Source organism: Montipora foliosa, chromosome 5 (genome assembly GCF_036669935.1).
Source record: "Montipora foliosa isolate CH-2021 chromosome 5, ASM3666993v2, whole genome shotgun sequence".
Lineage (NCBI taxonomy): Eukaryota > Metazoa > Cnidaria > Anthozoa > Scleractinia > Acroporidae > Montipora > Montipora foliosa.
This window is the reverse complement of record NC_090873.1, coordinates 12540262-12564902: the sequence shown is the minus strand read 5'-3', so window position 1 is coordinate 12564902 and position 24641 is coordinate 12540262. Positions and strand designations below refer to the sequence as shown.

The 24641-nt window shown below is 39.0% G+C and overlaps 1 protein-coding gene across 2 annotated transcripts in view; it reads left to right on the top strand.

Moving 5' to 3' along the window:
* The window catches only part of LOC138003655 (ATP-binding cassette sub-family C member 4-like), a 24294-nt gene extending 1547 nt beyond the window's left edge, over window positions 1-22747 (top strand). Inside the window, exons 2-7 of one of the 2 annotated variants that reach the window (XM_068849844.1) lie at window positions 918-1478; window positions 2155-2534; window positions 8203-9551; window positions 11313-11769; window positions 13042-13178; window positions 18752-22747. In XM_068849844.1, the coding sequence (XP_068705945.1) occupies window positions 921-1478; window positions 2155-2534; window positions 8203-9551; window positions 11313-11769; window positions 13042-13178; window positions 18752-19659 (3789 nt within the window). In that variant the 5' untranslated portion in view covers window positions 918-920 and the 3' untranslated portion in view covers window positions 19660-22747. Of the gene's footprint in view, window positions 1-917; window positions 1479-2154; window positions 2535-8202; window positions 9552-11312; window positions 11884-13041; window positions 13179-18751 lie in introns of both variants that reach the window. The other variant, XM_068849843.1, reaches the window with a different exon arrangement.
* Window positions 22748-24641: the final 1894 nt, after the last annotated feature.

The window sequence follows — 24641 nt, the reverse complement described above, 5'->3', positions numbered from 1 at the left end:
ACCAGGTCGATTTAAAAACGCTATTTTTAAACGATACGATTTCATCTGCCGAGTAAACAGCGAAACCGCACCGATTTAAATACGGTTACTATTTTGGCGCGAAAATTGCATTGTTCAATTTAAAATGGTGAATTTAACACAAATGCCGCGCTCGCTTATACCATCACGGCTTTGATTTTCTTGCGAAAACGGTTCAGTGTAAACACTTCCAAACCGTACCTATTTTGACGCGGTTTTGAAGTCGTGAAACTGTGCCGATGTAAAATCGTTTTCATGTAAACGCTGCTTAAGATGCGATGGATTGTAAATTTGATAAACGTTATTCGCAAGGCATGCTCTTTCCGTCCCCATCCGCTACAGCCTTCGAATTCAGCCTTTCCAAACCTTTAACAAACTCTTCTCACTGATTATGCCATTCATTTCACCTGGGAATTTTGACTTTTTCACGAAAAATGAACAGTGCTAGCTGAGGGTTTCAATTTACCCCGGTGGACGTACATTGTACTGAGTTTTCAAACAAACCAGACTTCAGTCGAACTTTCATTGAAGCTTAATTAATCAAATGCTCAGACGCGGGAATTCTGGAACGAGTGCTTTTTTTTCCTTGTGCTTATTCTGGGTTTCGTTTTCGCACAGAACAAGCGAACGCAAGCATAAGCGCAAACACAAGGAAAAGGAAAAATTATGATCCTTGCGCTTATGCTTAGCTTAAGCTTTCGTCAACCCGGTTTTTACGGTGAAACAAGCGCTCTTATGCTGTGCTTATGCTTAAAGGGCCTCATTTTACCATCAAAATTAGGTCATTGATCAGAACAAGAAACTGGTTTATTCAGTATATTTATTTCATATATTGGATGTCGCTGTAACTTAAACCCGGTTCCCTCAATAGTTAGTCAAGATTCAGTTTATCCTTACAGATAATGCCAGTCAAGGAAAGATACGAACAACTTCCACGAGAAGAACCTGCCTCGACTCACTGTAGAGATGAAATCAGTCTTTGGTCGCTTTTGTTTTTTCATTGGATGACTGGAACATTCAAAACAGGAAATTCCCGTCCCTTGCAGCAATGGGATCTGCTGCCCATTCAAGAGCAAAACAAAACGCGGGGTTTGACCGAAAAGCTTAAAGAAATTTGGAATGGCGAAAGAAGGAAAAGGGTTAGTTGTGGAAAAAGGCCTCGATTGTGGAGATGTGTGGTAAAAATGTTACCCGCAAAAGATGCTTTGACAATGATCATATTTGGTATGGTGGATATGATAGGTAGCACTCTTCGGACGTTACTCCTTGGTGTCATCCTGTCGAATTTGATTTCAAACAATGGAAACGATAACGGAGACAAGACTATAATGTACGTCTGTGCTGCGCTTATTGGAATAATCTCTATGGTCGAAAGATTGGCCACGCATTCAAGAAGTTGGATGGCTGAAGTACTGGGAGCTAGGATTTGTAGCGCGTTGAAAGGCATAATTTATTCAAAGGTGAGAATTTGTTAGACATGGGAAAGAATTTGTTGGACATGGGAAAGGTATATTATTGAACAACAGTATTGCTAAAGATACAGGCTTTTTCACTGAATTTCTATAAAAAGGTACTGTAATTAATTGAACGCTCAATTTTCCTTACAAGTCCTATAACTAAAGCTCATGTTAACGTTCATGCTATATAACTTCAAATTAAAGGTTATATTTGGAAAATGGAGGTAGATGGCTTGCTTTTCAGGCATTAAACTGCCATAATTCAAGTTGATTTGGTGTTAGTGATAAGGGGAAAACTGAAAAATTGGCCACGAACGTAGTTCTTCAGTTCGAAGTTGGACGAATACTTTCTTGTACGGTATTATGTTTGGAACGTGAGGGTAGCCTGAGGTTGAAGTGCCTTACCCATGATACTTCGTGACACTTGTTGAAATCCACGTGCATATAATAGGCCACTGCCGACTTCATGTCTGCCTCCTCTTCAAAGCGAGTCTTACAAATATTAGTTTTCATTCATATTTAAAGTAGAACTAATTAATTATTACAATGCAAAAAGACTTGCTCTTAGATTCGCTTTCAAGAGGAAACAGACATGAACTCGGAAGTGGCCTATTACGTACATTTCTGGACATATCTGCAAAAGTTTAAAGTACTTGACTTCTTTTCCACTGGTTACCAGATTACCCTTGTCGGACATCGAACACTGCAGGAGTTTCAAGAAGGTCACGTGATCGATCTGCTGTCCAATGACATTCAGCGTCTGGAACTGGCGCCTCGGTGGTTTTTTGATATGGTTTTCCTGATCTATTTCATCCCAGTCGTACTTTACTTATATTTCAAACTGTTTAAGTGGCAAGCTTTCGCTGGGATGCTATTTCTACTAGGTCTTGTTCCTTATTTTTTATTCGTCTCTCATCTTTTTGGAAAATTGCGAGGACAAACTGCTGAGGTGTCTGATAAACGTATCGCACATATGAACGAGTTGGTGTCCGGGATTCGCTCTGTGAAGACTCAAGCCTGCGAACTTCACTGTGCAGAAAGTGTCCAGGAATTAAGAAGGTACGACAAAATAGTATTCCTTTCGTTTTCTGTCCAATTATTTGAGTTACTTACTCAGTGAGCGACCGATTCATCAATGCAGTGATGGTTAATTTGTCAATGATCTAACCACATGTGTCTAATGATCTATTGCCCTCATCTATCTGTGATGTAATAATCTCATTTATCATCTAATCTCTCATTTTATTAAATTTGCCAGTCAAGCTGGCAGAGCGCCACAACAGCTTGTGCCAATTACTGTGGCCCCTTTTTTACCCTCCCAACCATGATACACAACAAAAGACAGACCACAACACCGGGAACTACGTGCCCTACTCTTAGCGACAAGTGTGTGGGTTCTTTTACGTCCCAAAGGATTATTAACATTTAAGGGTTGTGAGACGGGACCTCCGGCTTATCGTCCTTAACCGAGAAGGCTTGAAACTCTAACCATTTGCAGATGTAGTTACAAAGGCAGCACTTTCTCCTCAGTTATTTAAAGACCCTGAGTGTTGGTCCGGCCGGAGTTGAACTCACGACCTCCCGCGTGATAGTTCGGTGCTCAACCAACTGAGCCACCGGTGCGCAGTCCAGCCCTTGCCCTTGCCTTGAGATCCGGAAATCCCGGGTTCAAGATTCCTTCTGACCACTCCTTGACTTGAATTTGATCCTGGTAGACCCAGGTTCAACTTCTTGGCTGCACTTGCCAATCGCCAAGTGGTTTGCTTCCGGCGAATTAGGATTCTCAAGAATAGGCCTTATACATGATTACAGCATAGGCTCAAAATTCACCACCAAGCCTCGTTTGCACAAAATTAAACACACCCTCTGGACATGCAATACTGTTCGCTCGTGGGTTTTCTTTACAAGTTTGCTCCTTTGGGATTTGGCGTATGCTAAAATTTACAACTCTGATTTTCAAATTCGAGGTTTAGTGGTGAGATTAGCAAGTCAGACGTCTTCACGCATATGGGCAGCCGCTATTGTTGTTCTGTTCTGTTGCTTCATTGGCCTTGAAAAACCCCTATGGGTAGTGGTCATTTAAGTATGTATGTATGTACGTACGTACGTACGTACGTACGTATGTATGTATGTACGTACGTACGTACGTACGTACGTACGTACGTACATACGTACGTACGTACGTATGTATGTATGTATGTATGTATGTATGTATGTATGTATGTAATATCTGCAAGATGTATGCATTTATTAAGCCTGAGACAAACATGCCTTGATTTTAGGTGAAAAAAGAAAAACACACAAAGCACGGTGAACACACCGTAACACCAACCCAATCTCGACCCCGGACTTCTTATTTTGACTGAGGGAGAGAAGACCTCTGGGGAATCCTGAATTAAAAAGTGCCCTCTCATTGGTTTTCGTGAAGAACAAGCAAAAGCGTCTCTAATTGGTGCATTCATGTTAGCACCAGGTGTAGGCAGTCGCCTGAAGGTTCAAATAGCCAATTTGTGGCTATAAGAACCCTACGGCAAATATTCTCCTACATCCTATGGAGAAGCTTTGTCGGTTCTCTTAGAACACTTTTGCCAATTTTTCCTGCTCTTCATAATGGTAATCGTGTCGTTGAGATTGCTTTGGATCAGAATACTACCGTGTCTGGTGGGCTCGCACGCCCGTCTACTACGTCATATGTCGTAAAACCGGTCAAAGTGGCTCTGTTTTCCCGCTCTCTGGCTTGCGCCGGCGCTGTCATCAGTCTGGTCACATGGCTCTGGGGTGCAGGCTGGCTTTACCCAGATGCAGAGGTCCTGACTTCCAGTGTACGAGTCAGTGAGGATGACAGCAGTCCTGATCATATTCCTCCTCCCAATTAGACGCTCCATGAGCGTACACTAAGTACCGTGACGTGTTACTCAAAAATCAGAAGGGACTGAGTTGGCTGGCATTGAACTGTAGTGTTCCAGGCAATTTTTTCAAGCCAGGGATCATTAAGACCATTTAAGGGGTCACCCAGAAGTCGTGCCAGCAGAGTCCCTTTGGCTCACAGGTTAATACGACAAAACAAATATTTTTCTGAGGTTAAAAACCTGGCTACCAGCCTAATAATAATTTGTCAGAACGAAAAAAATCCTGTCATCTTCATAAAAAATTGGCACGCTTGAGTACGTGTGGTAGTGCAGTAACACAGGGCCTTATTCCATATTGTCAACTGTCTTCCAGGAGATTCAAGTTGTCTTTGCGTAATATGTAGCTCTAATAGCGGTTTTGCACGGCAGCCATGTTGCATGGCAAGAACATTGAAAATGTTTTGCGTAAGAAAGAACATTTCTTCCCATAGGAAAAAAAATCTATTGTTCCTGCCATCTGCCGTGCAAAACCTCTGTAGTACACGATATTGTTTTGGTATTGTATATCATTGTAGTTCCATGGTAGAAGTCTTAGGTGAATAGCCCCCTGAGAAGACATGTGGTTACTAGCAAATTACTAAACCCAGAAAGATTGAAGAAAATAAAAGAGAATCGAAAAACATTGGCTTCTAGGCTGACATGATGATCATTTTCAGGTTCCCTCAAAACTTCTTTGCACCACAAGTTTAAACGTGCACTCTGAGCGTCCGACAGCTTTGTAATACAAAAGTTCACTAAAGTTACCCCTGGTCCGGCGCGGTTAGTGTCTGGATGTGTGACCTGAATAATATACCACTTTGTAACGCTCAAAAATACTAAGTATGGTACAGATTTTGTTAGCTTGCTTTATGCAAGACAAATATTGATGCAAAAGTAAATAAATATTGATACACAGTTTTTGGTAAGAGCAGGAGGAAGTTTTCAGGACGGTCGATCGGCAATAAAATATTTTGCCATCAGCAAGAAAATTTACGACATGTATGGTAATGGTAATGGTAATGAATTTATATTGCGCTTTTTGTATTAACATATTCAAATGCGCTTTACAAGCAAGGGATCTATGGGTGAGATCGGACATCAGTATAGATAGGCGCCGCTGGCAGGTGCTATCAGTCCATTAGCGAACTCACCCAGCACATGAATGAATGGAATGAGGCCTAACCACAAAACCGGGAGCTCCATGCCCTACTCTTTGCCAATAGTTTGTGGCTTCTTTTACGTCCCACTGGGTTGTGAGCATTAAAGGGTTGTGAGACGGGGCCTACGGTTTATAGTCCTTATCCGAGAAGACTTGAAAGTTTGCAGATGTAATTAAAAAGGCAGCACTTTCTCCTCAGTTATTTTAAGACCCTGAGTGTTGGTCCGGCCGGAGTCGAACTCAGGACCTCCCGCATGGCAGCCCGATGAAAACAACATTAATTTTGAGCCCAAATATAAAAATTTACCATCAGTGAAAAACATTTTTCAGATTTTTGCTAAGTTGAATTTTGTTATTGTACTTTTGGCTGCACAAGTAAATCGCAAAATCGAAAGTGGCAACGAATTCAGCGGGCGCCTTGATCAAGTTACTGCTGCGTGTTTACTCGCAAAACAGCGAAGCATCTGTGTCAAATGATGAACAATAAAGAATATTACTTACTCATTTTCCGACTGGGATTACCATACTGACAACCCAGTAATTATTTATTTTGTTGAAATTCAAGCACGCTTCCAACAGACCTGCTTACTTGCCTCGACAAAGGAGTGACTTAAAGATATCACCATCAAATATCAAAAGAGCATCGACGAGAACGAATTAACTCCAGACGTTCAAGGAAGATAGTTTCTGACCATGGGCACAAACCAAAACACGCTGAAGAAGTCAGAAGAACGAGTGAAACAATTTAAGAAAACATCAGATATCTCATTGATACAGGGCACAATGTAACAGGCGTTCATAAACAAAATGAACTCGGGCCCGGGTCAAACCTTTAAAACCAGAAGATAACTCGCTTCTACCGCAAATAAAAATATCGGTCGAGCCTTGAATTAAACTGGCGCAAAAGTGCGAGTCCATAAGGTCACATTCACATTACTGCTGACAAAATCAACACCAAGAAACTAAAAACATTATTTTCGCGACCAAATATTTTCTTGGAAGAAAACGTATCACACAGCAGTATAGAGATTCAAATGTAAAGCCTCATAGGGCAAAAATCATTGCTAAATGAATCCTACAGGAACCGCCTAAAAGTGGCGTCCATTCAACTATGTACTCAAGAGAGCAAAATTATGACAAAGGCAACAGAAACCAGACCACGTACAAAGGAGCCGTGTAGACCTGTCAACCCTTTTAAACACAACACTTAGCACTGTGATGCATTCAAGGCGTTCGATTCCTTCAATGTTTGTTAAATCCATAAAAAAAAATTCCATTTGATTTCAGTGTTGTATATAATACCAAGTTATTACCATATTAGAAAAAAGCCGCTCACTTGATATCAAACGGCGAAAAATGAAATTGTTGTCGAAGACCATTACTCGTCGCTTTAAAGATTCCAGATATTTATTTTTCACCGCTTGTCTTGTTTATCCAATTGGCTTTCCATTCTTGAGCTCCATAAGGGTATATTTTAGTTTAAAGATGCACTAAAACGCCATTCGCGTTACAATGACTTTCGACGCTATTGCAGGTTAATTAAATATTCTCCTCTGTGCACCAGGGTAATCTACGCATTACCCCAGCCCCTAGATCAAACCTAACAAAATAAGCACTGAAGACTCTATGCACAAACACACCACTTAGCAGGGGAGTGACAGGCAAGACTTTTACCGACGCGGGAAATAAAACGACGAAATATTACTCATTTTCCGCCTGGGATTACCATACTGGCAATCCAGTAATTAGGCCTCTTTTGAGGACTCCGAGGGAGTCGAAGAGAAACTTTTAGAGTTGATGTCTGAGGATGGGGTGGTTGTTGCGTCGGCTGTTACTCCTTCCCCTCTCTCGTCCTGCTGTTTCTGATATTTCCGTCCCTGATGTTCCTGTTCCGTCTTTTGTTCCTGTCGCTGTTTCCGTCACTGATGTTCTTGCTTCGTGTGATTCTCCTTCTTCTGTTCCTGATGTTCCTTTTCCTGTTGCTGTCTTTGGTGTATCTTCTGATATTCCTTCTTCTGCTGTCCCTACATCGCCTATTGCTTCGTCTGCTGTTACTTCTGATCGGGAATCTTCTTTGTGTACTGTTCCTGTTTTAAGGTCTCCGGTTGGTACTCATCGTGGTAAGATTGATCCATGTCTTCTTTCTGCTCTATGTGAACTGTCTCGGTTTGATGTCGTTTGCATGTCTTGCAATCAAGTTGCTGCTTTTGTTTGGGATAGCGAAGAATGGTTTGAGTGCTGATTCTCATGAGTATATGACTCATTCTGTTTATTGGGTTCAGCGTAGGTTTTGTAGGAAGCTGTAATCTGATGTTCCTGTCAAGAAAGCTACGAAGCGAGCTCCAGCTAAAGTGTCAGAGATCGAGGGTCCGCCTGCATGAAGAACGACCCGCCCGAGTCCTGTGCCTTCCAAGCGATCTTTGATGTCTTTTTCTTGTAACTGTTTTGGAATTTATGTTTTAGTTTGAGTTATTTGCTGTATTTATTTCTGATTACGATGACTGCGAATGGGTGCTTTTTTTGTCTTGTGAATAAGGGAGTGTGTATTTTTCACAAAAAAAACGGTTAATGGCTGCCAATTACCGATTGAATTGGTTGGGCGTATGTGTGATGTGTTGGCCAAACCGGATAGTGTTATGGTGTGTTCACCTTGCTTTTTATTTTTTTTTTTCGATTTTAGGCAAGAAATCAGCAAGATTCGTCAGAAGTATTTTCTCGTGTCAACTGTTGAAGCAATCATATCATCTTCACCTTCGCTAGCAGTTTTTTTATCCGTTCTGTGTCTGGTGCTGGACAGTTGGGAACTTACTCCAGAAAACGCGTTTATCCTGCTTTCCTTTATGAAGCTGTTGAAATTTCATCTTTCGGTTAAATTGGGAAATGGCCTCCAAATAGCGTATGAAGCTATAGTGTCACTCCGTAGGATAGAGGAGTTTTTACTATTAAACGAGTTGAATCCGTCCCAAGAGGGTTTTTACAATCCCAAGAGTTCGTCAGAGGGCGATACCACATTGAACAGTAATCACCATTCAAGAAACACTTTTGGAAGAAAGAAGAAACTTTTCTCTTATGAAAGCAAAAGGCTAGACGGAGAAACAGCCAAAATTATTCCTGCAGTTAAAGATATGGAGCTGGTGATATTCCCTGAAGATGCTGAAGACGCTTTACTCGTTTCAAATCTAACTTACAACATAAATGAAGGAGAGAAAAACTTTATCCTCTACGATGTTAGTTTCGTGTCAAGTAGAAATACACTTACCGTTGTTTGTGGTCGTGTCGGGAGTGGAAAATCTACCCTCCTCTCTGCGATTGCAGGGGAGGTTAAACCGTCTAGTGGAACTGTACACTTCCCAGGAACGCTCGCGTATGTTACCCAAGTACCGTGGGTGTTCTCTGGAACTATCAAGGAAAACATTTTGTTTAGTGAGCCTGACGACTTTGACTGGTATTCAACGGTTGTCGAAGCTTGCGCCCTGAAAGAAGATATTGAGCTATTTCCCGACAAACACGAGACGATTGTGGGTGAGAGAGGAGTTGTCCTAAGTGGTGGACAGAAGGCTCGTGTAAGTCTGGCTCGAGCTGTTTATTCCTGTGCTGATGTTTACGTCCTTGATGACCCACTTAGCGCTGTTGACCCAAAAGTAGGTGATCAGATATTTAAGAAATGCATCCTTGGCGTGCTTGGTGACAAAATTCGAGTTTTAGTGTCTCATGATCCCAGATATTTGGAAGAAGCAGATGAAATAATCGGTTTGGACAATGGTCGAGTACTGGAAAAGAGAAGACCACAACAAGATGGACCAAAGCATAAAGGGAGCATCATTTCAGATTCTTCCCCCGACCGATATCAGGCCGAGCCAGATCCACTTGTTGTTCAGTCATCTCCTGACAAATCAAGGGGGATGGAGATTCCCGCCGAGGATCGCAGGATTGGAAATGTGTCTTTTCAGCTTTACTGGGACTATTTCACAAGCGGAATACATCCAGTTCTTGTTGTTATGTTGATTGCTTTGTTTATTCTCATTCAACGTAAGTTATTTTTAATTTACCTGGATTTTATTTCATGCCTTAATTTAACTGTCAGAAGGCTTGGGATGGAAAGTTATGGGAGGACGATTTCTTCTTCCTACATATTACAATGTTCTCCCAGCGTTATTTTCCAAACAGAGGGTATGCAAATAATATGTTCCCTGTAAAATCCATTCTCAGGTTGAATCCGCTTTAACCTAGGTTAAATTGGTGATCCTCATTTTATATTACCTAGGTTGAATATGCACAGTCACTGGTGAATTGAAGAAACATTTTGGAGCCTAAGTTAAGCCTACAAAAAAATAAGGGTCAGGTTAGGATTAGTTTTGGTTATTATACACGGATATCAGTTGACATATTATACAAAAGTCCATATTGGAACTGTGTTGGGCTGAGCATATTTCGTCGTTGTTGCGTAATGGTGAAAACACAGAACTACAGATCTGGAGGGTCCGAGTTCGAGTACCAGTGAGTGCATGGTACAGTTCTTACATCCCTTACTATGTTGAAATGTTGATAAGTGTACGAGTACAAAAACCGATAAGATGATATAAAACATTAAGACGATGTGATGAGATGCGTAAGACGGTGTTTGAGGGAAGGTGGTGTTTTCAGTCCTTTTTGGGGGGTTAATAGCTGCTTTAATATTCAACCTAGGTAAAATGAGGATCACTAATTTAACCTAGGTAGAAACGGATTCAACCTGAGAACGGATCTTACCGGCAACATTAATACACAAAAAGTCATTTCCATTGCCAGTACAACTGGGGACACTTAATAAAACTAGTGAAAAACTATGAAAATGGACTTGCGAAAGTTCTTCACATTTGTGCCAATAAAAATCCAAAAAAAAAAAAAAAGAATCACATTTATGATAGATACAGAATTTTCAGGTAAAATCGGGTCTCAGGTTGAATCCGTTTTTTCCCCGGTTAAATTAGTGATCCTCATTTTACCTTGGTTGAATATGCACTCAGATAAACTGAAGAAACTTTTTTTGGAGCCTAGTAAATTAAGCCTAGAGAAAAATTGGGTTCAGGTTAGGATTTGTTTTGGTTATTAGACCGGTATGGATATGATATCCTTTATAACTCTTTATACAAAAGTATAAGCGATGAAAAGAACTCTGTTGGGTGGAGCATTTTCGTCATCATGATGTGGTGGTGAAGACACAGGACAGGACAATAGACCTGGAGGGTCCGAGGTCGAGTAGCTAGTACGGGTAAGTGCATCTTACAATTCAGTCTTTGTTCCCTTAGTATGTTTTAATGTTGAGCCGTGAATGGATTAGATAAGAAACATTAAGAAGATGTCTTGAGATGCGTAAGACAGAGCAAAGGAAGGTATAGGTGTTTTCAATCCTTTTTTTGGCAGTTGACAGCTGCAGATCACCAATTAAACATAGGTAAAAACGGATTCAACCTGAGGCGGGATTTGACCTGCAACACATATAAATGACTTAACCAAGATCATTTAAAAACTAAGCCATGCTGGGTGTTGTTTATATCGAGAGGGGCATATAAGGAATTGTACATGGAGGATACCTGATTTTTTTTCTACTCCGTTTTTTGTTTCCTTGATCTCTCTCAAGGGAAAGGTGCATTTCTTGCATAACTAGTCAACTTGGACTACAATAGACAAGTTGCGTATCTCATAGAGTGCTCCGTGCCTTATTTTGCAGTGCTAAAAATGTCAACGATATACATTTGATCGTTGAGATGTGATCATGTTGTTGTTTTGTTGTGTTTTTTTGCTTTTCAGCCGCTGTTATCTTTCCAGATGTATGGTTGTCTTATTTGTCGAAGAGAACTTTGGAGCAGCAACAAAAGATGTATAATATGGTCATTTACGCCAGTGCGACTGCAGCATCACTCGTCCTCACAACTATCCGCCTGTTCCTCGTTTTCCTAGTATTGCTTAGATCCTCCCAGCGCTTGCATGATAGAATGGTGGAGGCCACATTGCACGCCCAACTTTCTTTTTTCGACACAAATCCAACTGGAAGAATATTAAACCGGTTTTCAAGGGATGTTGGGTGCATGGACGAACAGCTTCCGCAGACCTTTATCTTGTGTATTCAAGACATCCTCTTTGCCATTTCGGCTGTACTCTTACCAGTCGTTGCAAATCCTTGGTTATTATTTGTCTTCTTTCCCACAATAGTGGCATTTTCACTTTTTGGAAGATACTATCTTAAGACCTCTCGAGAGCTGAAGAGGTTAGAGTCGATTTGTCGGAGTCCTGTGTTTTCGCATTTTTCAGAGACCATGACTGGTTTGGATACCATTCGTACGAGAGGAATGGAGGCCAAGTTCATTGAACAGTTCTACAAGCGAGCATCTCAGATTCCCATAAATACACATTTTGTTTCATAAATGCAATCCATAATTTCAGTGTAGTTCAAGTTGAAGTGTAATCAGCAATTACAGGGACACATCTCTTCCCCTCTGTGCTAATGATTCTAAGCTCTTCACTTGTTCCTTGGGCAGAAGGATGGTGATAAGCTACAGGACAATTTGAGTGAGCTGTTCAAATGGTCCTGTATCTGGGGAATGGAATTTAATACCTCAAAATTTAAGGTGCTGAGCTCAGATGGCTCGTATCTAGTCGGTAGTTCATAGGGATTACTTCCTTGGAGGAATTAGGTTAGAGCGTGTGAATGTAGAGAAAGATCTTGGCATCCTCGTTAGTCATAATTTGAGCTGGAATGGTGATATCGATCATATTACATTTAAAGCTCAAAGAATGCTTAACTTAGTTAATTGAAAATGTAGAGATCTACCCGACACTAAAAGTAAGAAATTGCTTTCTATAACTTGGGTTATATCCCGTTTGGAGTATGCTAGTATAGTATGGTCTCCCTTTACTCAGAGAAATATTGACAAGTTGGAACAAACTCAGCGAAGAGCAACTAGATTTATCATTGGAAGTGATTTTTTAGAATATGAGGGCTTACAGGTTAAACTTACTACCTTTACGATATCGTGGAGAAGTACTTGATCTACTATATTTCTTTGAGTCTTAAGAATTTATGCGCTCCTAATGTCTTTAACCTATGTGTCGTTTCGCTCTTGCGGAAAGTCACTACGTGGCATCAACTACCTGACACTCAATGTCCCTTTTAGAAGGACAGAAGTGTTTAAAAATTCGCACTTTATACGCACATGTCATCTATGGAATAATTTACCTCCCTCAATGTTAGGGAGTCAAGTTTTCTGAGAATTTTCTTGTATTTTATTATAAGAAATTTTGTGTTGGCCGTGTTTTCCTACTGTAATATTTTTAAGGAGTTACATTATCATTTATAGTATTTGTATAGTTTTTAATTTTACGTAATTGTATCTTACGGCGGCCTATAGTAGGGAATCTAGAATTCTGTTTTAGGCATCCATTAGAATGTAATGTATTTGGAACTCTTATTAAATTAATTAAATTACTCCAATCACACTTCAAGCACTGATTGCGGTATAACTTCATTCATTCATTTCAGGCATCAGGACTTGCACAACCAAGCATTTTACATGGTATTTGAAAGCACGCGTTGGTTTGGTCTTCGTGTTGATCTTCTTTGTGTTCCCTTTATAACATGTGTGGGTCTCGCTACGGTGGGATTCTCAATAGACCCAGGTCAGTAAATTGATAAAAAATGAAATTATTCAAAGTCGTAGAGGTGTGAATAGTTCATCCACAGACGAGTATGGATGGCACAGTCGGTTAGTGCGCGGCCTTGGTGCAAAAGGTCCTGAGTTCGATTCCCGGATCTCGCATCCTTGTTTCGACTTCTTTCCTTTCCGTGTAGCTAAGTAGCTTTAAATACCCGTAAAACGGAGCACTGATGGAGAGGGGGGAGTAAAATGAGCGCACCGTCGACCTCAGGTTTGTCAGTTGAATTACTGTTACGAGTTATCGACGTTAAATATGGTTGCTTTGCTTTATTCAACGGAGGTAAGATTCATTCAGGCATTCACATTACATGGAAACTCAAAAGGCTACTCGTGCTCAGGTTGTCGCAATACACTGAATCACGTTTTAATAGATCAATCAACGAATCAGAGATTAAGGGGTATCTCGTCACAAGAAGGGAAAGAAAACAGGACCAGTAAACTACCCGTTGACCAGGTAATTTAAGGAGGCTCGAAAGGGTTTTCAGCTGAGCGTGCGCGCGTAAGCCACACACGCAATTCTAAAAACTGCTCGTGTCAGCTCATGATTCAAAATGGGTCACCAGAAATAAACAAATATCGCTAATTTCGCTCACCTTAACATATGGAATATGGAATATAAATAGACATCTCCTATTCATAAAAACTACGAAAATTGTACACACATGGTTTAATGGTCACTTAAATCCGTTTGTGTTGGCCTGCAGCTTCACTCGCGCTTGCACTTCACTGGCGAAAAATGTCTGATTGGTCGAGGCCTTGTCATGTGACTTCAATACCTCAAATCAAACATGGCTGCCATTTATTAGATCTTCGTCGACAAAAAAAGACCCTTTTTCAGGCCAGTAAAACGGACGAATGTTGACTGCATAGTGCGTTTCTATGCCAGCGAGATTCTCTTTTAAGCCAACAGGGCTACGAGGGAAATTTCTTTAAAAATTTCAAGGTCAACGCGAGTCTCCGTTGCTAGTGTTCGAGTGGAAATTCGTTTGTGGAGCTTACCAGCTAATGGATTACCATCTTGATTTCAATTCATGCGTTTATCTTTTAAAAGTGGAACAAAAAGTATACCACTAAATTTCCAAATGGTTTCTCTTCCAACTAAATAGTTACACACTGTTTCCGCGGGGTCCCGCATCTAACAGAAAATGTTAAGATTTTCGCTTTTTTTTTGCAAAATTAAGTTGTTAAAATTGCCATTCAAGTGGTCCATAGCGGAAAGTTCATTACGACCGAGGGGAAAATTAAGAAATGTATTTCAGTCGTTCAAAAATAAATTTTAAAGTGAATTTAGCAGTAATAATAACCATGTCATAGCACTTCATACTGGGTACACTAGAAGGAAACCTTTTAGTTGCAATTATATTTTGTTATAGTTGTTCCAAGCAAAATGCCAAATGTTTGGTTTCTTCCAAATTATAGAAATAAACATATATTAGGTTAACTCTGAATAGCCAAAACAACAATATTTGATTCAGAAGTCCAGCTTATTAGCAGGGAGAATTTTACTGTAATAAAATATTACTACACGGCTAATAATACGCTTTCACCACATTTTAGTGGGTTAATGTGACAACAAAAATACTTAATCAGGAATTGATTTTATCTTCCAGCAATAAAACAGCAGGAGGATATAAAATTAGGTATTTTCAAACTTTAGAAAACTTGTTGAAGGTGATTCAGTGCCACCCTCCAAAACTTTTCACAAATTTCACGCTGGCCTACTAAGTACTTCCAGTACAACAAATTATCTAATCTCTCTTGGCGGACTCTGGTTGCAACACAGCTGCTTCAATAATTTTGATCCCCTTGCATTAGATTTAACTTTTAGAAAAACCATAACTTCATATTTCCGTAATAATCGTTCAAAGACATTGAGCAAAAGCATACAAAGCTACATTTGAAAGGGACATAATCCCATGTTGCAGTTTTCTGGATAAGACTTCACAGAAATAACTCCTGTTACCTTTCCATATGTAAAGAGGTCCCATGATTTATGAGTCAATTAGTCAATGAGTCATGATTCATGAGTCAATGAGACTCACAGTCAATATAGCAATAATTTATTGATCAAGCCTAAGCCCTCGTTTCAGTGATTAGGCCTAAGCACTCTATGAAATTTTAGCTTTCATTTTATGGGTTAGGGTAACTGCACTAACTCATTGACTCATGACTCATTGACTCATAAATACTTAAGACTCATATGTAAAAAATATTTCAACATTAGATGCAATGAATTTTTTAGCAATTGCTGTAAATAATAGTAAGCATTCCTACCATTTCAAAGGATGAATAAATTAAAGTTGAATGCAGTAAGTGTAAGAAGTAAAAAAAGTGGAAAGTGGTCCAATTTATTTAAGCTGTAATCAATTTCCATCCTTGCTTTAGTCCCTGGATAGGGTTAAACAATGGTGGTGAAGTGAACAAACTACCCCAAGGGGGTACTTATGATACTGAGACCAAACAGCGGGCAGAGTTGCTGCAGTACATTTAAGGCTATCAATCTGAAAAATGAATGGAACTGTAGAAAAATTTGGTAAGCAAGCAAGTAGCTTTTACCTAAGTGTTATGAATTATAAAATGCCAGTCATTTGTCAATTTACGTAGAACTGGTTCCCCTAAGGAGTCAGATTTCTTTAGCCTACATCCAGAAAACAAGATTCTGTTACCTTTAAGGGTTGTTTAAAAAAAGAAAGACCCCTCCTGAGCAAACTGCATCCTCATATTTGGATTCTCATTGATTTAATGACTTAAACGATATTATGCAAATTTGTTCTACAATAATACTCAAATACCATAAAAGTATTTTTAACCTAACGTTTTTGCAAAGTTTACTCCTTGAGCCACCAGCTTCAACTTTGATACTTTGTTCTAAAAGCCAAAGCCGTTGTATAGCAATGGTGGAGGTGATGATTAGTCACTTTTGTTTTGGTTCAAATGAAGAAAGAAAGTCAAAGTAATGATCGCACTTTAACCCTTTCACCCCTAAACCGGCCATACTTGGTATTTTACTCTGTCTAAACCCAGAGTATTTTGCTCTGTCTAACACCAGACGATTTTACTTGTCAATGGGGAACCCCATGGAGTCAACAGTCAGTACTTCTCAACATAAAGAAAATGAATTCTGTGGACTTGAACATTCCCAAAAAGAAATGCCGTATATTCCAAATATGGTTGCGTAAACTCTTCAAGATTTACCTGCTTCAGGAACTTCAAATCAATGAATATTTTGAATATTTTTCCTGAACTCCTGCAAACTTTGTACACTTTTTAATGGTTTGCCACAATCAATATTAAAGCAATAACACATGCTTGTGGGGTCATGTGCTAACTACAATAAAGATACACTACAGGAAATAAAAGCTTAAAACTAACTATGTGACAGACATAGGATATCTACACATAAGGGATCAGAAAAATATATCAATTGCTATCCAAAATATCATATTGCAAATACACCAAAAGGTAACGGTTGATTGACAAGTTCCTTGTGCAAAATGGTAGAGCATGTTTGAAGTCCCACAGGACCAAGATGAGAAGTTATGATAAAAACTTTAAACATATTTTTTACCAAAATTATTTTACTGCCATCAACCCCAATGAGACCTTATGCATGGGACACTGTTTCTAGCTGCAGCTACAAATCACATAATATATTAATAAATTTTGCCATGTAAGAAAAGAACAAACATGTGGGGTGTAAGCAAAAAAAGTCCAAGGCAATAAAGCTTCCTTTCAGCCTTTTCAGGAACAACTATCCACTGTCAACCATACTTGACTCAAAACAGAATTTCCTTGATCCAACAACACATGACAGTCCCCTAAAACCAAAATTGCATCATTAATGCTTCCAGAAAACAATAGTCTAAAAAAACCTGAATCTATAGATACCTATATACATCTGTACCTACACGTCTGTTCTTCCAAAAATTATTTTAACTAACATGGATTTTGATTTTGATTTTAAACTCAAATTAATTGCAAATCCATAACTTGGTAACTACATTTACTTAAACGCAAGGATCGTTGAGTTGTGACTGCTAAAAAGTATAATAACTTAGACATTCACCAGAAAAGGGAATATAAATGACCTTAAAAGCAGCTATTTAAACTATTTGATACTAGGGTTACGTTCCCAATGAGACAATCACAGTCAAAATCAAATTCATATCTGATCGAATCATTGATCATTCATGTAGAGGTGCCGATCGTAAGGTGTAACGCAGAAAAAAATAACCTTCACGTTGAACAATATTACCATTTCCCTGCCACCTGGTACAAGCCAATTCACACATGAACGGAAACCTTAGGAATCCTCCTTTCTGTACATTACAGTAACTTTTTGTACCCGGTGGCAACAAACTTTCCACATCAAAAATTGCTTAAAAAACTCACCTGTTTCGCAGCTCTTTTCCCACGAAATAAAATTTTCCAGGAGCAAATTTTCCGAGGATGCTCGTTGGATTGGACTTTTAAACGATTTACACAACATAAACGTTCTCTAAGAATACATTCCACTTGAAACTGGCGTTAAAACTAGCCTTGATCGCTCTAAAAAGAACGGAAACCAACAAGCTACCGATTCTCAAAAGGCAGCCATTTTTCTGTTCTCCTCGGGAGTGTTTTTTTCACGAGAGCCAATGATCGTCCCGGAAACGCGTCACGTGATATATCGCGCGACTCATGCGCAGACATTTTTCGCCAGTGAACGCTTGCACTTGAATGAGCGGGTGACGCATGCGTAAATGCCGATCTTGTAGCCCTCATTTTGCAACTTTACTCGCTTATATCTCTGCTTCCGGACGGTGAATTTTTTTCATTTTTTGCATGTTAGCTTAGATTAATTTAAAACGTTTGTATTTCAAATTAAAAAAAAAATGCTGTAGGTGAAAAAAGAAATTAGCGACACATTTCAAAAAAAATTATTTTTCTGAAAAACTGACCTACAGATTTTGTTCAATTTTAAATAGTTTAGAGATTATTTCTAACATTATCTGTAACGCTGAATGGGAAGGTTTCACAGTCCCGTTTTTTCAAAAAAGACAATATATCTTGTAACGTTATTATGGAGCAAAATGAAATGTGAGAAATCTATGATGGGTACTTAATATCCATGGCAACTTTTGTCTTGATATGATTACCCTAACTGTATCTAAAAAAAGAATATGTTTATTTGTTTGAAAAAAGGAGAAACTATTTCGAGCCTCCTTAAATCTTTTGGATTTGGGAAAAAGGGAAAAGTTGTATTTAGTTCATGACAGCAACGGGGTCTCATTTATTTCTTCAACATTTGTCTCGGCATAAAGCAAATATCTGGATAAAAAAGTGGGAGTTAAAGGCACTTTACAGTACAAGCTTCACTTATCACTTGGACGTCTTACAAACTAACGTTTCTATAATTTTTTGGGAGATTTTCTTAAAGTTTGCACCATGGCAAAGCACATGGCTTCGTTACAGAGAGTTCGCAAACCATTTTGGCCGAGAGAATTAGTTAGCGCCATTCGACAGATCGAGATAACGCCTTTGTCTTCATTTTAGCGATTGCTGGACTTTCCCTATCATATGTAATGGAGACTTTGGATTCCATACAGTATGCAGTTCGGCAATTTTCAAACGTGGAGAGCTTAATGACATCCGTGGAGCGGGTAATTACCTACACACACCTGGAGCCCGAACCAGGATACAAAACGAAAGTTCTTCCACCCACTTGCTGGCCACATGATGGACATGTAGCGTTTCACGATGTCACTCTGACTTATTATGAGGGCGGACCCAAGGTCTTAAGGGATTTACATTTTAGCATTCCGGGAAAATCCAAGATTGGAATTGTTGGGAGGACTGGGGCAGGCAAGTCATCTCTCGTTGCAGCTATTCTACGCATGCCTGATGCTCAGGGTGACGTTATTGTCGACGGAGTGAGAATAAACGACATTAACCTCCAGGAGTCCAGACGATGTATTTCTGTTCTTAGCCAAGTTCCTGTTCTGTTCAGCGGATCACTGAGACGCAATATTGATCCCATGAACCAATATGAGGATGATCATTTATGGGCAGCACTTGAAGATGTGCAACTCAAATCGTTTGTAGCAAGCCTGAACGGAAAGCTGGAATTCGAGTTGCTAGAGAGGGGGGCTAATTTAAGTGTCGGGGAAAGACAACTCGTTTGTTTAGCACGCACTCTATTGCAGAATAATAGAATTGTCATTTTGGATGAGCCGACAGCCCATGTTGATCCAACAACAGAGACAACAGTCTGGAACACTGTGAACACCAAATTAAAGAACTGTACTGTAATAACTATTGCCCATCGGTTGGATACAATCAAAAACAGTGACATGATATTAGTTATGAGGGACGGGGGTGTAGCTGAATTTGGTACATTCGATTCACTTGTGGATAGAGAGGGTGGTATTCTAGCTAACGTTGTGCAAACCGCCAAACGATAAAAGAAGGGAGTGATCGTGACTTGATCGTAAAATGAAAAAAGAATCCCAGTTTAACTTACAGAGATTCACAATACCATCAATTTTTGGGATATTTTCGGTCTTCGGTACTTTATCAGTCAGAGGCCAGAGGAATTTTCTTCTAAGGTCCGAGGACATATAAAGTGCCGAGGACGAGAAAATAGTTCTGGTAACACGAGCCGGGAACTCGGCTGTTTGTTTGGCACTGGTATTTTCTTTTGTGGATAAGAAAATCTTTAAAGCTGTGATTAGTAAATCTTAGATCGATATAACTTAGGCGATTTTCGTGCTATGTCCTGGACAGAGGATATTTCTCCAAAAGGTTTTAATTAATACGACCTTAATTCTCAATCCGTCTTCGTGTCTATTGACCAAATCAATCATTTGAATCCTGATGTACAATAATAAGATTTCAAACATGGTGTCCGTCTTCGCAAACAGGCGAGTATAAACAGTAATCGCTCTTTAGTGCTTATCCGTTCATTCTCCCGTTTTGTTTACATCTTGCCTTAGGGTTAATGAATCAAAACCTAAATCTCGTCAATGTGTGCAGAATAGACTGTCAGGATTATTTCCTGCATTTAATCAAGTACAGTGTATAGAAGATTAGCCACTGCTCCTTTTACAAGCTCGGATACCGTCAGACTGAGGGTTGTTGAGTAGGTGATAGGTCAGTGTTCAAGAGTGTATTCAGCTTATTTCCTTCAACCTCGAATTCACAAGACAGGGGTGCTTTTCGACAAATCAGCAAATTATCTGAGTAAAACAAAATAACCTTAAAAAGTTAGTCAGTTAGTGCTAGAGACCGTTGATAGTGGAGCCTATTTTATGAGGTATTTCAATTTAAAAGATAGCTCTTTCAAGTTCCTACATTCTTGCGAGTAGAAATCTGGTGTAGATGATAAACGATTTACACGATCTATCATAGTTTTTGCAAGCGATCGCTTCTAGCAACCTCTACCCTCAACGTACAGGCCGGTTTACAAAGAATGCAGCTCTATTGTGTTTATATTATTATTTCTTCCTTCTCTCAGTGTTAATTGTACTACTGGTTCCATGTTGGGCTAATTCCCTTAGCATGTAGGCTAATTCCCTTAGCGTTAGGTATCCAACACCTTCCTGATGATCTTTGCCGTTCCCAACAAGGCAGCCTTTTCGAGGAGTTCAATACAGCATGGTACCCGTAGCTTTTTAATCCAGTTTTGTATTATTATCATTATCATTATCATTATCATCATCATCATCATCATTATTATTATTATTATGATTATTATTATTATTATTATTATTATTATTGTTATTGTCACTTGCAATCCTTGGCTTTCTTGTTTAGTCTCTGAAGCACCGGGTTCAAACCATGGGCCTTACTTACCAAAGAGTTCACTTGATTGACAGAACCTTTCTGAGGATGTAAGCTGTTCCCAGAAGAGTAATTTCTTGGAGCTCATCGATGCTGACTGTGCCTGGAACTTTGTCAACTTACTTTCCCAGTCCCTTCTTAATGACCCCAAGTGCACCAATGACACTGGTATCGTCTCTGTTCCCATTTTCTACATTCTGGCGATGTGGAATCTCTAAGTCTTTATACTTAGAGAGTTTCTCGACTACCTTATAATTATAATTATAGTTATTATTTTAATTATTATTAACACAATAACACAATACAACTGCATTATTTGTAAACCGGCGTAACGAGGGTAAAGGTTGTAAAGAGCTACAGAGTACAGTATCTGGATTCAATTGGTTTGCTTGGCATTTATTATTTGCTCTGGTTCCCATGCAAACGAGAAGGATTTTGGCTCTAAACTTGTTTTTCTTTGGGTTGGGTCCTCCCAAATGATAATCAAATTAAAAATTTCACTTTTGACTCACAAAGTTGCCAATTAGGCCGCTAAGACCAGGGTAGCATTACAGGGAGATTAATTAGTCTATTTTTGCATTTGTGGTTTTGTTTTCATTGTTTGTAATGTCCATTTGTTTTTATGTCATTGGGAAATGGAATCAGTTCCTTACCTTTGTGCCAGAAATTCAGTGGCCAAAACTGGAAAAATGGACTAAAGTAAGGGCTGCATCGAACCTCTTACAAATGAAAAAATGCACTGATTTTGTTTGTTACATATGCTGTAGTTGTACATATAGTATCCACTAGTATCTGCCTGAAGTGATGATGAACTAACGCTGGTGATGTCTTGAGTATTTTTCACCAAACGATCTCAGTGAACAAGTATTTTTCCAGTTTTTTTTTCGTGAGATTTTACTGGATTGTGATCTATCATTTTGATGCATGTATAGTGTGTAAGCCTGTCGCTTATCAGACTTACACACTATACGCAGCTCATGAATCCACTGTTTTAGGGATTCATCCAGTTACAAATATACACGTTGTAGCATTACACACATTTACCTATATAATAATAAAAAGTTAATTTTTATTGATAACTATTAAATTACCTGTATTATTCGTACATACAATGCTATCATTTTTTATTGGTAGCCAATTTCTACGTGGAACGTACTCATAAGATAAAGAGGATACTCCCTTTTCCATTGACTTTTTCCTGATGTCCTTTATTGACTGACAATTTGAACATAACTAGGACAAATCACATTATACGTATACTAAGTAAGAGTACTCTTTCACATCATTCGGTAGTAAAACTTACTTTAGTAATAGTTCGTCATTGTTGTGACTGAAGCTACAGACATTATTTTTACCACGCATATAGAATGTCAATTTAATGTCTCCTTGTTTTTTGCCATATGACTCCTCTGACGCTCTCCTCAAGAACAATTGGTCAGTGTATTCTTTTCAGTTTTACTCTTGTACGTCGTGTCCTCCTAAAAACTTACAATGTGTATAAAGAAAGAAAGGCATCACTACTCACTATTTAGTATCAGTAGAAGTACAGTGGAGAAAGAGGTATGCTGTTCGCGTCTTTTCTTATACATATATAGCATGTTTTGTTATGGATAGAATTGTAGTCAATTTAAGATTTACTCTGTAACGTGCAATCGCTTGTAATGATGCCATTTTAAAAGTATTTAAGGACGGTGCCTACTAATTCAAAGGTATTTTTGCGAGGTTTACTGAATACGCGGGAGAAGCAGACCTTAACAAGTGATATTGAAATCCAAAAAGAAATTGGGGGGTAACCACGCATTTTTCAAAGATAATTAATCAACAATATTTGTAAAAAGCTTTAAAATACAAAGCAATGTATGGCGTTCTTTTCTAAAATCAAGCGTAATTATCTCTGAAAAATTTGTGGTTACCCCCAATTTTCTTTTTGGATACCAAGAGCACTTGCTAAGTTCTACTTTCTCCGCATAGTTTTGAACTGCGCAAAAATATCCCTGTATTAATAAACACAGCTGATAGGAAATCGAAGTATCTCGAGATGCGCAGAACGTATGCGCAATAACAATAGTAGGCACCGTCCTTATGTTAGGATATATTGTACTCGCTTCGTTTCTACTATTGTTATTTTAGTTTTTACGGAATTGCAAGTTATTAAACAAATCAAGAGTCAATGCTTAGAGTTTCTGTTATTAAGACAGCAATGAGTTCGACTTATATTTTGTCTGATTTAGGTGTAAAGACCTCTTGTAGGAGGTATTTTGAGCGTAAAAAAACTTCACATAGGAAATGAGAGGACTGGCAGTGTACCAGAACACAATCACATGACCTTAAAGCGTGTACCTTGCAACTCTTTTCCTTGGAACAAAGCTGGTGATTTTAGGACACCAATTTTATGTCCAAATATGGACAAAAATAAGATCGAAGCTTCACGCGCGGGAAAATGCATGAACTACCTCACATTGAAATAAAGAAATTTTTAAAGTCAAAAAGCCCCAGACGCTTACATTACATTACATACTTCAACAGGAAAAGAAAACAAACAGCGGTTACAAACATTTTCATTTTATACTTGACGTTTCGTATGTTGCAGCATACATCATCAGAAGTGACGGTTAAAACTGTTACACAGAATTTTAAAAAACTAGAGCGAGGAACTGGAGACTAGTTAAAAAGTGTGATAACAAAATCGTAAACTTCCGGTAGTCGATTCTTCCGGAAGAAATTAATAAAGAAAAAGCTTCTCACTACCAATGTTTTCGTTGAGGGAGGGTTTTAAGTCACTGATTAATAGCGTTTCTTTAATTTTACATTGCATGTCGGACTTTCCAGTTGCGAGGATTTCAAAATGGTCCCATTTGATGTTATGACCGGTAGAAATTGTATGGTCTGCAACAGCAGAGGCGTGGCCGACTTGTGTAAGAGCTTTGAAATGCTCGGACTTCCTGTCATGCAATCTTCTTTTTGTTTTGCCGATGGAGAAGGAATCACAGTCCCAACAACTGGCTTTGTATACTATTTTTGATCTTTGAGAACGACTGAAACGATCTTTGTAGGGAAAAAAAGACTTAATCCTGCAAGTGTTTTAAAAAAATAACCCTAAGATTGACACAGCCATAAAACTTACTAATACAAGATTTAACACGTCGAGTAAGAGCTTCACTTTGAAAGCCCAAAAAAGGCAAGACAAGAATGATATCTTTCTTAGGAACAGTGGTGGCAGGTTCAGCAGACCTGTTCTTTTGTCTGTTCAAAACATCATTAATGTTATAACAAAGGACGCCTCTTGGGTAACCATTTTGAAGGAGAGTGTTCTTGAGATCGAAGAGAGTCGACTGTAACAAGGAAGAACTCGAGCAGATGCGTAAGCAGCGATAGGTGAGGGTGCGGATTAAATTTATTTTATACTTTCTAGGAGTGAAAGAGTCCCACTTGGTGTAGAGGCCAGTGAAAGTTGTTTTGCGATGTACTGTTGTTGTGAAATTGTTGAGATTGCGCTTAATGCGGACATCTAAAAATGGAATCTCCTGGTTTTCTTCAAGTTCCATTGTAAATTTGATGTTAGGATGTCTGGTGTTAAGAAAATGCAGAAAACTGGCCGCAGTGG